The 12,221-nt window shown below is 38.6% G+C and overlaps 1 protein-coding gene across 1 annotated transcript; it reads right to left on the reverse strand.

The window, feature by feature from the left end:
- Positions 1-953: 953 nt before the first annotated feature.
- Positions 954-2,278, reverse strand: LOC139709407 (C3 and PZP-like alpha-2-macroglobulin domain-containing protein 8). The gene is made up of 2 exons (XM_071621375.1): positions 2,185-2,278; positions 954-1,246 (listed from the first exon to the last, which is right to left on the reverse strand). The coding sequence occupies exons 1-2, from the start codon at positions 2,276-2,278 to the stop codon at positions 954-956; spliced, it is 387 nt and encodes a 128-aa protein (XP_071477476.1).
- Between the last annotated feature and the right edge of the window lie 9,943 nt (positions 2,279-12,221).

Consider the following 12,221-nt stretch of genomic DNA (forward strand, 5'->3'; position numbering starts at 1 on the left):
AAAAAGAGACAAGGTATCGCGGTTCATGAATTTTTCGTGAAACGGTAACATTCGGTTACATAATATTTACTTCCAAACGACCTTACAACTCACCATTGATCGGTGCGTAAATATTATCGTGAAAACCCTTGTTTTCTATGAAAGTTGTTTGATAGATTGATAAAAAATCTTTTTTGGAGTTCTTGTCTCATCTTTGTGATACAACATCGTCATTTTAACTCATGTTAAAACAGGATAGTTATAGTAGAAATCGCATGTCACCGATGGGAGACATGTTGGAATGTGATGACCTCGACATATTTGCATGATAATAATAGTGGCTGTGATCGATAACGGAAAAAATGTTAAACTTTAAAGGCGGTAACATTCTTGTCGCTCTTTTCACCCTTTGGTCAGGTTTTCAGTTCAACCTCTTGGAGTCTGTCCGTGTCATAATTATTACATGCTGTTTATACTAAATCGAGAACCGGAAACAATTTAGCATGATCACATCAAGATATAATGTCGAAGCTCGTGCACAAAGAATCACAACGTTCGCTCTATAACTCGTCTGTTGATAAACTCTTGATAAATGCATTGTATCAAAGTGTGCCCAACATACAGGCTTAGAGTCAATTGGGTAAATATAGATTCTCCACTGAAGCCATAAAGGAATATGATGAGCTATGTTTATCACTTGTACTAAATTCATCCAGATTGCTACGCTAAGCATATTTTATGCAAATGTTCAGACAAAATGTTCCAGTACAAAACAAAATGTTAACTATTATTTACAAACCAATTATGATGTTGTATCTGAAATAGTATACGATGTAAAACTTTTGCCATAATTATTGTACATGTGACTTTCATCTTTATAGACGTCCTTTTTCAATAAGAGAATCACACACACACACACACACACACACACACACACACACACACGCACGCACGCACACACACACTTTAATTCTTCAGCAAAACGAGTGAAACTTCCAGTATCCATCTGATCCGTACGCAGTGAAGACGCCTACGTAGTTAATGTCCACGGGTGCCGGGTAAGTAGCCTCCATGAAAGGGGTAGAAGTCCCGTGACGCCCCACGGCGATCGTGCTGTTATCGAAAGTGATCCAGAAGCGGTCGTAGATGCCATAGCCAGAGAGGATGTTCGGGGTGATCTCTCGCACCGTGGGCTCGCAGTACCCGCTGACGTTTGACTCTGGGCACTGGCGTATAAAGCTCTGATTGTTTCCCCAACAACCAATGACTTGAGTTAAGGGTTAAGAGAGTGAGAGCAAAGGTAACAATGGATCAGAAATCACATCTTGGGAAAAGAGATTGAAACTATTAAATGGAAAACATCGTAATTCACTGGTTGTACCGTGGTACACTCAAGTAGCGTAATATGAACATACATGTAATATTATTCACCTCTCCCATCTTTATCCCTTACAAAAATAAAGAAATGAGTGACAGTCGTTAAAGGAATAGGCACAGCACCTCGGTAACACCCATAATTATGACGTCATTTTATTACGTCATTAAAATGCAATGTTGACAATAGTAGAATGATGGAACGGCATAATGGAAAAAGAATTCAGACATAAACATAGATGTTATAATTAGGAATATACTTTTTGGAAATTAAATAAACGAAATGGTATGATGGCAAGATGAGCTGAATTAGACACGTCTGTCCGGTGGCTTAAAACTACTTTTTAAACAAATAGCTTTAAATTCGGAACAAAAGACATTGCACTCTAACAGATTCTAAAAACGTCGTTTTCTTTTGTCAACCATCGTATATATTTGCGCACATCTGCCACGAGGAATGCTTTGTCCACGGAATAGTGGCGATGTTTAACCGTAGAATACTTTGCCCGCTCTTTGTTGACCGCACCACATCTTACAAGCCCCAACACACCTATGATTATGGCATCGGAGGTCGCTCAAAGAGAGAAAACTGCAATTCCACGCTATAGGTGTATAAAACTAATAATACGCTAAGCATAAGACGTTGTTGTACCTGGCGGAATTTTTGTTTTTCCTGAAGTAGCTTTCTACTGATATAAAGGTCGTCCACTCAACCCAAATCACGTCCTGATATGCAAACAATGGTGCATCTTTTTTCACGTATATTTGATATAAGACATTACAAATTATACCAGAAAAAAAAAAAGGAATCAGTAATGAACAAAGACTTACGTATTTCATATATATCCGGCTCCCTCCTGTTGATGCTGCTCAATCCCATATACACGTCGTGGTTCGCGCTGACTTCAAAGTCTAGTGACGTCATGTCGTCTGTGACGTACCAACCAGGGAAAGTGTACTTCGGTTCGTCAAAACCGTTCGGAGTAAAGAGGACTTCACATTCTATGGAATGGGGAAAAGAAATAGTTTTAAAAAGAGGATGATAATGATACGCCATAAACAAGGCTATCGTCATAAGTCTATTACGTTAATTAAGTGTATTAAGTTTATCAATAAAAATATGCTGTAAACGTATGTTTTATAAAATGTGATGTAATTTATGTACAGTGGACTCTCGTTTTAACGAAATTCTTGGGACCGGCAGTTTTCTTTCGTTATAACCGAACATATAAACAATCAAAAACAAAGAGCCTGTAATGTTGCAACCTATATTCTTATTTCGTTGGAACCGGAATTTCATTAGGCCCTATAACCTTGTTCGTTATAACGGGAGTGCACTGTATTCATTTTCTGTAAGATATTCATAATATTATGTTTCTGTTGGAAACGGGAAAAAATGATTAAAACAAAAAGTCTCCGGGCAATTTGATTCGTTTGTATACATGCAATTTTTATTTTGATTTAGATTTGATTTGAATATATTTTCCGTTAAAAAGTCACATTACATAATCATAATCATTGCATAAACAAAATAGTACATAAAATGAACGGAAGGATAGCCCTACTCAGCTATGTTTGTCATAACACAGCTGTTTTCCAGAGGGGTCCTAGAAATAACAATGTTGTGATACACATAATGATAAAGGCATGAATCAATGATACATAATAGTGAAGAAAATCAATAAGTCTTAAAACCAAAAATAATAAGATTAAGATAAGAACAAAATGAAAACATACATCTGACACCTACCAGTTGAATCAAATAAATTGCAACCCCAATTATCTCATCATTATGACTCACTCTCTTTTTTACAATTTACAGCACCTTTACAGTGAACTTTGTATTCGTTATAATAATAATAATAAAAAAGTGACTTGACTTTTTGTATGTGTCCACACTTCAGCATTTGCAAATCCGCTTTTTTATTCGTTCTAAAGAGACATACAAATTTATTCATAGACGATCGAATACACACACGACAGATGCGGGCAGACACATACATTCAGTAAAGTCTAGAACACATGGGAACACAATGGGAACACATTTTTTTCCCCAAAAAAAAAGTAACGAGCAAGAGGGCAGAAACAGAGGAGACTTTACTCACTACAAGTGGGTCCGAAGTATTGGTCAGAGCAGTTGCAGGTAAAACCTCCTGATTCGTCAGTTACGCACTCACCTCCATTCTGGCACGGCGAGGAATCACAAGCTATATGGAATTAAAGATCACCATTTGCTTTTCTTTGTGTTATTTCCTTGTCATGTTCCTCAATAATTATGTTTGTTATTTATGTTTGTAGTACCCCGCACTCTCATTACAACACACTCGTCATAATGAAGGTAGAATTTCGGAGTATTTTTGCATATAAACAACTACAAAACCGTTCAAATCCGTTCCCCAAAATGCTTGCTTCTCATTATAAAAACAAACGCACCTACAGAGGGTCCAGGGTTGCTGGTTTGATGATAGCCGCCACCTGCATTACGAAGAGCTATAAATTGTCATAGGAATGATAAACACACACACTGACACATACACACACATACACACAACTAAAACTTTGAGGGGGGCATATCATTTTACTCGCACACCATTATGCCCTATGCTTGGGAAGTGAGATGTGTCGCCCGCACACCAATTCCTGAGCTCTCTTGGAGGAAAAATAAATGCATTGTGGAGCACTATGAGGAGTATATAAAGAGAATCAATAGTAGGTTATTTTGAAAAGTATACCCCTGTCTATGACTATTAACATATAGAATGGGATAATACACACTAAATTATCATGTTTGTTGCTGTTTGTATACGTTCGACGAATGATTATAGGCCTACTTATATATTTATTGTTACGTGTAATGTGTTTAAAGAAAAAAGAAAGAAAAGGATGGAAAGCGGGAAAAATCACGAAGTGACGTCACAATCTCACATGTTGTTGTGATTGGTCGGATTGGGAGGCAAGCCATATGCCTCTGTATGCCCGGGATGTGCGCCGGTGGAGTGATCTCGCGTGGGGATGTTTCTACGAGCGTCCCGTTTGGTCCGGTGATCGGGCGGCAAATACATGCGCTCTGCACGTCAGCGGTTGTCGCATTTACTTGCCGAGACCCGTTCCCAGGAAACGCCGCGCTGGAAAACTTGACTGTTGCCCATGAATTGATTTTTTGTTGTTGATAACATTAAATAGGATGAAAGAATAAGAAAGAAATCTGAGTCTAATTTGACTGAAGAAAAAAGGAAGAGAAAAATTCAAGGAAAAGAGAACGTATAAAGGCCTAAATCATCATACTGAATACTTTTATAGATTCCTTTACTAATATTATGCGAGGAAACATAATCAGTGATAAAGCTTACATACTGCACCCACAGAGGACAACTCCAGTATTTTTAAAAGACATTATGGTAATATCAAACGTAGTCACATTATTTGTCTATTTACATATAGTAGGGGTCTACGAGTGTCAAGCTGTTCTGTATACCCAGAGCCTTCTGATGGGCTCTGTACTATACCTATTTACAAAAGAATGCTACAGTAGGACACCCAACCTGTACAGAGTGGCCGATCTTTTAATTGAGTGCATACGATAAAAGCACACTGCTCCCACACACCCATCCCCCCCCCCACACATGCTGCACATTTGATATCATAAACAACAAGGCAGTCACAATGTATACGACTTTATACATGAATATGGCTAACAACACGTTAACAAAACAGCAACAGCGTGCGACATTTAACATTAATAATCGTAGGATTACATTGAGTAACCAACAGAATTATGAGGACTTGTTTGCAAACTAGCAATCGAACAACAAAGCGACTGTCGAGTGAAATCAAGCAAATATGAATGCAGAAGTTGTTCGAAGATGGAAGATGATCGAATGGTACAAGAATGTCGATCGAAAAGAATGGTACTGACATTTAAGCGCAATATTCCTATTTTGTGAATCACATGTGAAATGATGAAATAAATAACTTCCTTTGTCCAATTCTTGTAAAACTCTCACAAGACATTCTTCTTTTCATTTTGCTCGACCAATCAAACTGTGCGCAAACACGAAAGTTGCATTGAATTTCACACGTAAGTATTGATGGTGTGCACTTAGGCTGTAGGACAACGATCTCATGTTGTAAGTAGAACAATCATCTAGCTTGTTGATCAGATTTGAAATAACCAGACAAATCTTTGTTGATATGGAACAATGGAATAATGGAACCTTAAACGACTCCAGAGCATTTCAGGCATTCTATACGCTGTACGAGATCAGGGACTGTGTATAGTTCACGCATTAACATGGATATGGGACAGGCCTTATACAGTTATACATAAACTACATGGTTGTACCCTTAGTCAGCACAGAGATTCGTATTCACCAACTCTAGAAAATAAGGAGTATAATATAGATGTGTACTATACTTAATTGTTCTTGTTTTTTAAAGAGAAACAAAGACATATATTGTGACACATAGACATCAAGAAAAGGAACGAAGCACGTCTTATTAATTTTCCATCTTCTCTTACCTGCCGCTATTATCAGCAAACAAGCAGCCGTCTTTACCAACCCGTGATACATAGTTGTTTGTAGAGGATTACCCTGTATAGTTAATACCTACAATTTGTAATATGAATTTGAAATGAATTGAGAGCACCATAACTCTGCCGATAGTAAATGGAAAACATACTCATCATAATAATACATAACAGCAAAATCCCCCAAATTATAGCGAAGACAAATTACCAAATTAATACATGGCGAAATTGAAGCAAATTACAAACGAAAAGATGCAGGGCGGACTCTAACATAGTCTTCGTCTGCTTTTTACTAATAGGGCCTTCATACTCAGTAATCATTGAAGATGCAGTACAGATCAATGGAGTTTTCTTGGAGTAGAGTGAAGGGTAAAAAAAAAAGTCAAATATGTTAAGGAATATTCTGAGTTGCATATTTCCCCCATTATATTAATAGTGTAGACGTTATCATGAGGAACTATGCAGTCCTTGAAATGACTGTTATTTTGGCGGAAGAAGACCCTGTATAGAAGGTAAGAGAGTGAAGGAGGGAAGTGACATAGGGAGAGTATATACTACAAGGAAGACAAATAGTGACAACTGGGAAAGTTAGGATGCACCGAGGGAGACAGGGGGTGGAGGCAGGGAGAGCTGTGGAGTGAGAATCAAGTAAAGGGTTCGGAAGTGGGTGGGAGGAGAAAGATGCCCCATTATGAAAGGAGGAAAGACAGGGAGGAGGAAAAGTTTGGATAAGTCTTGAAAATGCCAAAAGCCATGATAGTCGCGCCATTTATACTAAACGTTTTGTTTGATAATGAATCGAAATTCTAATGAGATGGGTTATAAACGCTCTTTCCAGATTTACACGAAAGTCGACTTGAGCGAATTGCTTTTATAAGGCTATTAATGTATGACCAGTACAGTGAAAAAAATGGTCAGAGCACAATAGAGAACACTGATGCTCGTGATTATTACACTTGTCCTCTTACCTTATTTCCACTTATCAGTTTCTGTAGTGAAGACTTGCTCAAATTCTTCTTGCCGTTTTCTTGCTTTGTAGCCTACACCTCCTTTTCTCATTGACTATATACGAGAATGGGAAACGAATAAACAGACATCACCGTTATGCTGGCAGAACCTGCTCTAAAAGGAAACATCAAATTTCGTCATATTGACTGAAGGCGTTTTGATGGATTATTAAACGCACCAAGTCCACAATTCACCAGGATAATCAGGATAATGAAAATGCAGGGTGATTCTGTCGCGTACCAAGATGAGCTTGGTCACTCGTGACTATTAGGCCTTTTCTCCACTTTCCGCTATTAAAGTATCTATACAAGCTAATTCTGCGACCTTTCTCATTGTGGTGCATTTTCATTAACAAGTGCGCCGAAATTTTGGTGATGATGCAATACTTGGTTGCTTTGGCATTTTTGGTGGGAATGTTGTCTGCACACACACACACACACACACACACACACACACACACACACACACACACACACACACACACACACACACACACACACACACATACACACACACACACACACACTCAAACAAACAAACACGCACGTTAATGAAAACACCTTTTTACGTGTCATTTTCACTGCACAAGTTATTTGTCTGTAAGGTTTTTGCAGCTATTAAGTGAATTAATAAGCTGTTGAGGCTGCTTGCTCACTTCAGGCGAAATTATCAGAAAAGACGACCTTGTGATAGTGCTTATGTAATGATCGATTGCTATTTTCCCCTTTTATCAATTGATATTCCAGGCCATTCAATCATGAATCGGACATGCTCTGCAAGGGCAAATTGACTTGCTTGTGAGATATGAATGTAAAATGATTGCATGCATTTTTATCATTGTTATCATATTTTGTGCCTTGCACATTCAAAGTGCATTGAACTTTTGAATTTCTCTTCACCAGCCTTTCCCCTTTCTTTTTCTTTCCATCTCTTTCTTATGTTTGTTCTTGTGATTTTTTTTAATTTTCTTTTTCTTCCTCTGTATCTTCTTATCATTCTTGTTCAGATAACAGCATCGTTTGTAAAAAGTTGTTTATAAACAAAATATACGTATACCTACACTTGTACACTCAGTAGAATTTCAACAGAGACCGATAAAGATAGTAGACGACATACAGTATGCCATAGCTGACAGAGAGAGAGAGGGGGGGGGGGGCTATACCTCTTTGGAGACAAAAGTCGTTCGTATATAAAGAATGCTGAATTGAACTGTTTTGCGCGACATTATTGTTGTTAGATATTTGTAAATGTTTTTAGATTAGGAATAAATCATGTCAGCAAGGTTTATAAAAGGTTTATCACATTCGAAATGATTTATTGCGACGGTTTTAAAACATTGTCATTATGTTAGATAATACACATTTCAAACGATTTGTCAGGATTCCTTTATCATTGTGAAAAAAAAAATGATGAATGTTTCTCGACAGCTAGAATTGCTATACAGGATTGAGAACTGGGGCACGCCTGGTAATATCATGCATGTAGGCTAAATATTGAGTAATACAGGTCCCGAAATAGAATTCCACATAATAATGGCAAATATATGGAGTTAGTGAGACTGAAAGGTCATACGTTGAGGACTATTTGCAAGCAATGAAACAGAACAGTTTCACTTCGTAGTCCATAACAACATATACAAAACAGTTCAGTTCAGTCTTTATTTGTCAATCCAAATTGGTTAATTATAATCAAAGATTGCTAGTTTGTATCAAACCGATGTAGTCTTTGTATACAAATTTCTCAAGAATTAAGATACCAGTGGTTGTACCTCTTCATACGAATTATGCGCATGCATCCATTGTAGCTCAAGACGTCAAATCGCAATGCCTTGGGGGGGGGGGGGGGGGCTTTCAGTTCAGTTTTTAGATAGAGTTTGCTGTATTTTCTGTCATGAAAATGTAAGAGTACAAACGCTACACCAAGACAAAAGAAAAGGAAAATAAGCGAAAAGTACTATGATGATTATGGAACGACAGAAACGGCACCATACTTGATTCTCTTTTTACCTATGCAATAACAATATCTAATAATAATAACATGATTTAAAAGGGCGTAAAGGGATGCATCAAGGTTACCCCCGGGCTCTTGATGGAGGGCGACACTCATAAAATTATCATCATAATCATTGTGTCCCTTTTCTCTTTCGAATCCATATGCGAACCCGATGCTCTTTAATATTCTGCTTATCATTACTATAAGTAAATCGTTTTTCTGCGTTCTGCATGGTTGGTCTGTCCATGTACCCCTTTGTATGCCTGCTGGCTGTGTGTTGTTTTTTTTTTATATTTTTTTTTCATGTAGTTTTCCCCCAGCGTGGCATCAAGGTATACCACTGAATGATGAGATACATTGATGATAAAATTGGCGTCCACTATCATTTAGAAATGCAGGAACAATTTATGAAATTGGTGATTATTCTTTTAAAGCGGGAGCAGCACGAAAGCAATTATGCTTTGGCCTGTCATCATAAAGCAGGCTCCTCTATACACCAGTTGAATCAAGCAAGGGACTTCATCCACAATGCAGCCTGAAACCATGGCAACAAAAGTCAGTCAAAGGTAAAAGCTTTCAAGCAGATGTGAATACATTCTAAGACTTAACTTTCTATTTGATTAGTTGTTTCTTAGTCCGTCACTTTATCACTCATGTAACAAGACATGAAATATTTCTTGTTTAGGGTTAAGGCATAGGAAGTATAATTGACAGAATTGGGACGGGTTCATCCCGTTGCCATTTTGTGGAATGATGCGCATGATTATCATCATCATAATTATTATTACAACTATCACCATTATCATGACCTTCATCATTATTAATATCACTCGTTGTATATTGGTATTATGATATGCGGTAATAATTAATGATAATTGTAATAAAGTCTCATTTATCCAGGATAGCCTCTTCAGTGTTGCCACTGCTCTACCAGAGGGCCCTGCCATTATTATTACCCTAGCGTTGCCAGGTACCCATTTATTTACTTGGGTCGAGAGGGACATTGTGGGTAAAAACATCTTATCTAAGGACCTAAGCACTGGACGGGAATCGAACTCGGGTCCTCCGATTAGGAGTCGAGAGTCTTATCCACTATGCCACAGCGCCCCCACAGCGCCCCACAGCGCCCTAATCGATGTTCTTCAGTCTGGGTGGCTGAAACCAACAGGCAGTATAGGCATGACCATAATAACATTCATTCGTCGTGTGAAATCAATGAATAAAAAGAAGAATGAAATTATGATGGAGATTTTGGGGTTGAAGCAATGAGATATAGAACAGCTGTCAAGGACGAAGGGAATGCGGTGATATACGGGTATGCGGTGAGGACTATAATGATCATTTTCTTGGGAAAGTGCTGGAGTTATTGGATAATAGTGACATGCAACAAGTTTGGGGAAGGTTTGTTAGAGGAAGGAGGATGGCCCAAATGGGGCGAGATGGCAAGAAGGTGTGAGAGCGGTTGCTGATGTTAGAGTGAGGTAAATTCTGCCGCCCCCGTCATTGGGGATGCGCCTAGATCAAAACTGGATGGTGATGGTGATAATGATGATGATGATGATAAGTGAGATGTTAGGAAGGAGGTAACCTAGGTTTGAGGACGTTAATCAGACTATTGCGTGGTTCAGCCACTGGCAAGTCTAAAGTTCTTACACATGGCACTGCTTACGGAATTCCCTTGGTAAAGCTTCGCATGAACATCACAGCTAGATCTGGCTTAAACAGGACTCTTAGTTATAGGCGTTCTCCACTCGTTGTACACCCCAAAATTATGTACACTTGTCACTAGCTCCTCCCCCTCCCTCCCCTTCTCTTTCGTGGTTGCCTCTCGACAAACTTGCTCGAAGTCCGAGGAAGACTAGGGTGGTGTTGTACCGTTCTTGATGTGTCCGCATAAGGTCGCGTATAATAAGGGAGGCGCACATACGATTGCAGGCAGAGCATGGTCTGCTAACAAAGCTGTTGAGATGCTACTACGTAGAACTTACAAGGTAAGCAGGCAAGTGAAGAAATGCTCCAAAACATTGCGAAGACACAACACAATATCATCCAATCATGAAAATGTCCCAAACCATACACGTAGAAGGCTGACAGCATCACAACAACAAAACACAACATCAGGAGGCAAGATGAGGACCCCCCCCCCCTACACAGTACACACACACACACACACACACACACACACATACACAGGGGCGGATCCAGGAATTCCGTAAAGAGGGGGCCCGTTTACAAAATTAAAGGGGGGCGCACGCACCCCTCCCCCATTTTTTCTTTTTCTTTTTTTTTGTTTCAACAAAAAATAAAGGGGGGGGGGGCGTGCGCCGGTTGCGGTCCTCCCTGGATCCGCCACTGCACGCACACACACACACACACACACACACACACACACACACACACACACACTGATAGTCCCGTGCTATAGTGACTCACTCTGAAAAGCTTCAGATGTGTAACGCCGATCTGGCTTAACTGGAACTCGCATTAGGCGTGCAGGAACCCACCATAAACTGCTATGCATACAATCATCACCACTCATAATTATTACCATTTCAAGACGAGTTGAAATTATACATTTGTAGAATAAAAAGAATGCATGAAACAGGCAAAAATATTGGGACAAATATAAAGCTTTTAATATTTACAGATGAGAACGGTGACAGAAAGACGTAGGTTGAGAACAAACCATATTGAAGCATTGGATGTAAACATTTCACAAACGAGAGTAACACACAATTCATGCTGCACTGAACACAAGCCCTCGTTAAACAAAGGTTTTCATTGCATGCCTCTTTACTATTGCCGGATATTCATGTTTCCATCACTTTAAAAATGCCATGGTAAATCAACATTTTAGATGTCATTCCTCCAACCTTTCATTAGATTTGACACTCAATAATTATGTTGAACTGCCTTTTCAGAAATAGTGGATCAAACATTGTGAGTTATAGATTTAACATTTATAGGCCCTATAAATGTTGGAGAAGCGACAACAATAATAGTTCAAGTTCGAATAGTTCAAGTTCGAATTTATTCGTTTTTCCACAATAAAATCATACAGACATAAATCTCACTTTCTTGAGTGATAGAAACAATGTATGTAAATTCGTACAAAGAAACCAACAATAATGAGAAAAACTAATAGTATAAATACATTGCAATTGTTGCAGAAGTAACGAAAATGAAAGAATTGTCAATATGCACTGTGTGAAAAAACGGAGGGACCCACTAAAAAGACAATGCTTGTAGAGTGTGGGCCCCTCTTGTATTAAAAACTCGATGCAAAATTTGACTAAATATAGCAACAAAGCAGCACGAAAAGTTTGGCATAAAAAGTTTA

Source organism: Diadema antillarum, unplaced genomic scaffold, assembly GCF_040938485.1.
Source record: "Diadema antillarum isolate AM-2024a unplaced genomic scaffold, OU_Dant_1.0 seq00001432_RagTag, whole genome shotgun sequence".
Lineage (NCBI taxonomy): Eukaryota > Metazoa > Echinodermata > Echinoidea > Diadematoida > Diadematidae > Diadema > Diadema antillarum.

What these genes read in the sequence shown, in the direction of transcription:
- LOC139709407 (XM_071621375.1), bottom strand. Translation starts at nt 2,278, where the DNA reads ATGACGTCACTAGACTTTGAAGTCAGCGCGAACCACGACGTGTATATG. An exon ending in GCCGGATATATATGAAATAC is followed by an intron (nt 1,247 to 2,184) that starts GTAAGTCTTTGT and finishes CCTTAACTCAAG; the next exon opens with TCATTGGTTGTTGGGGAAAC.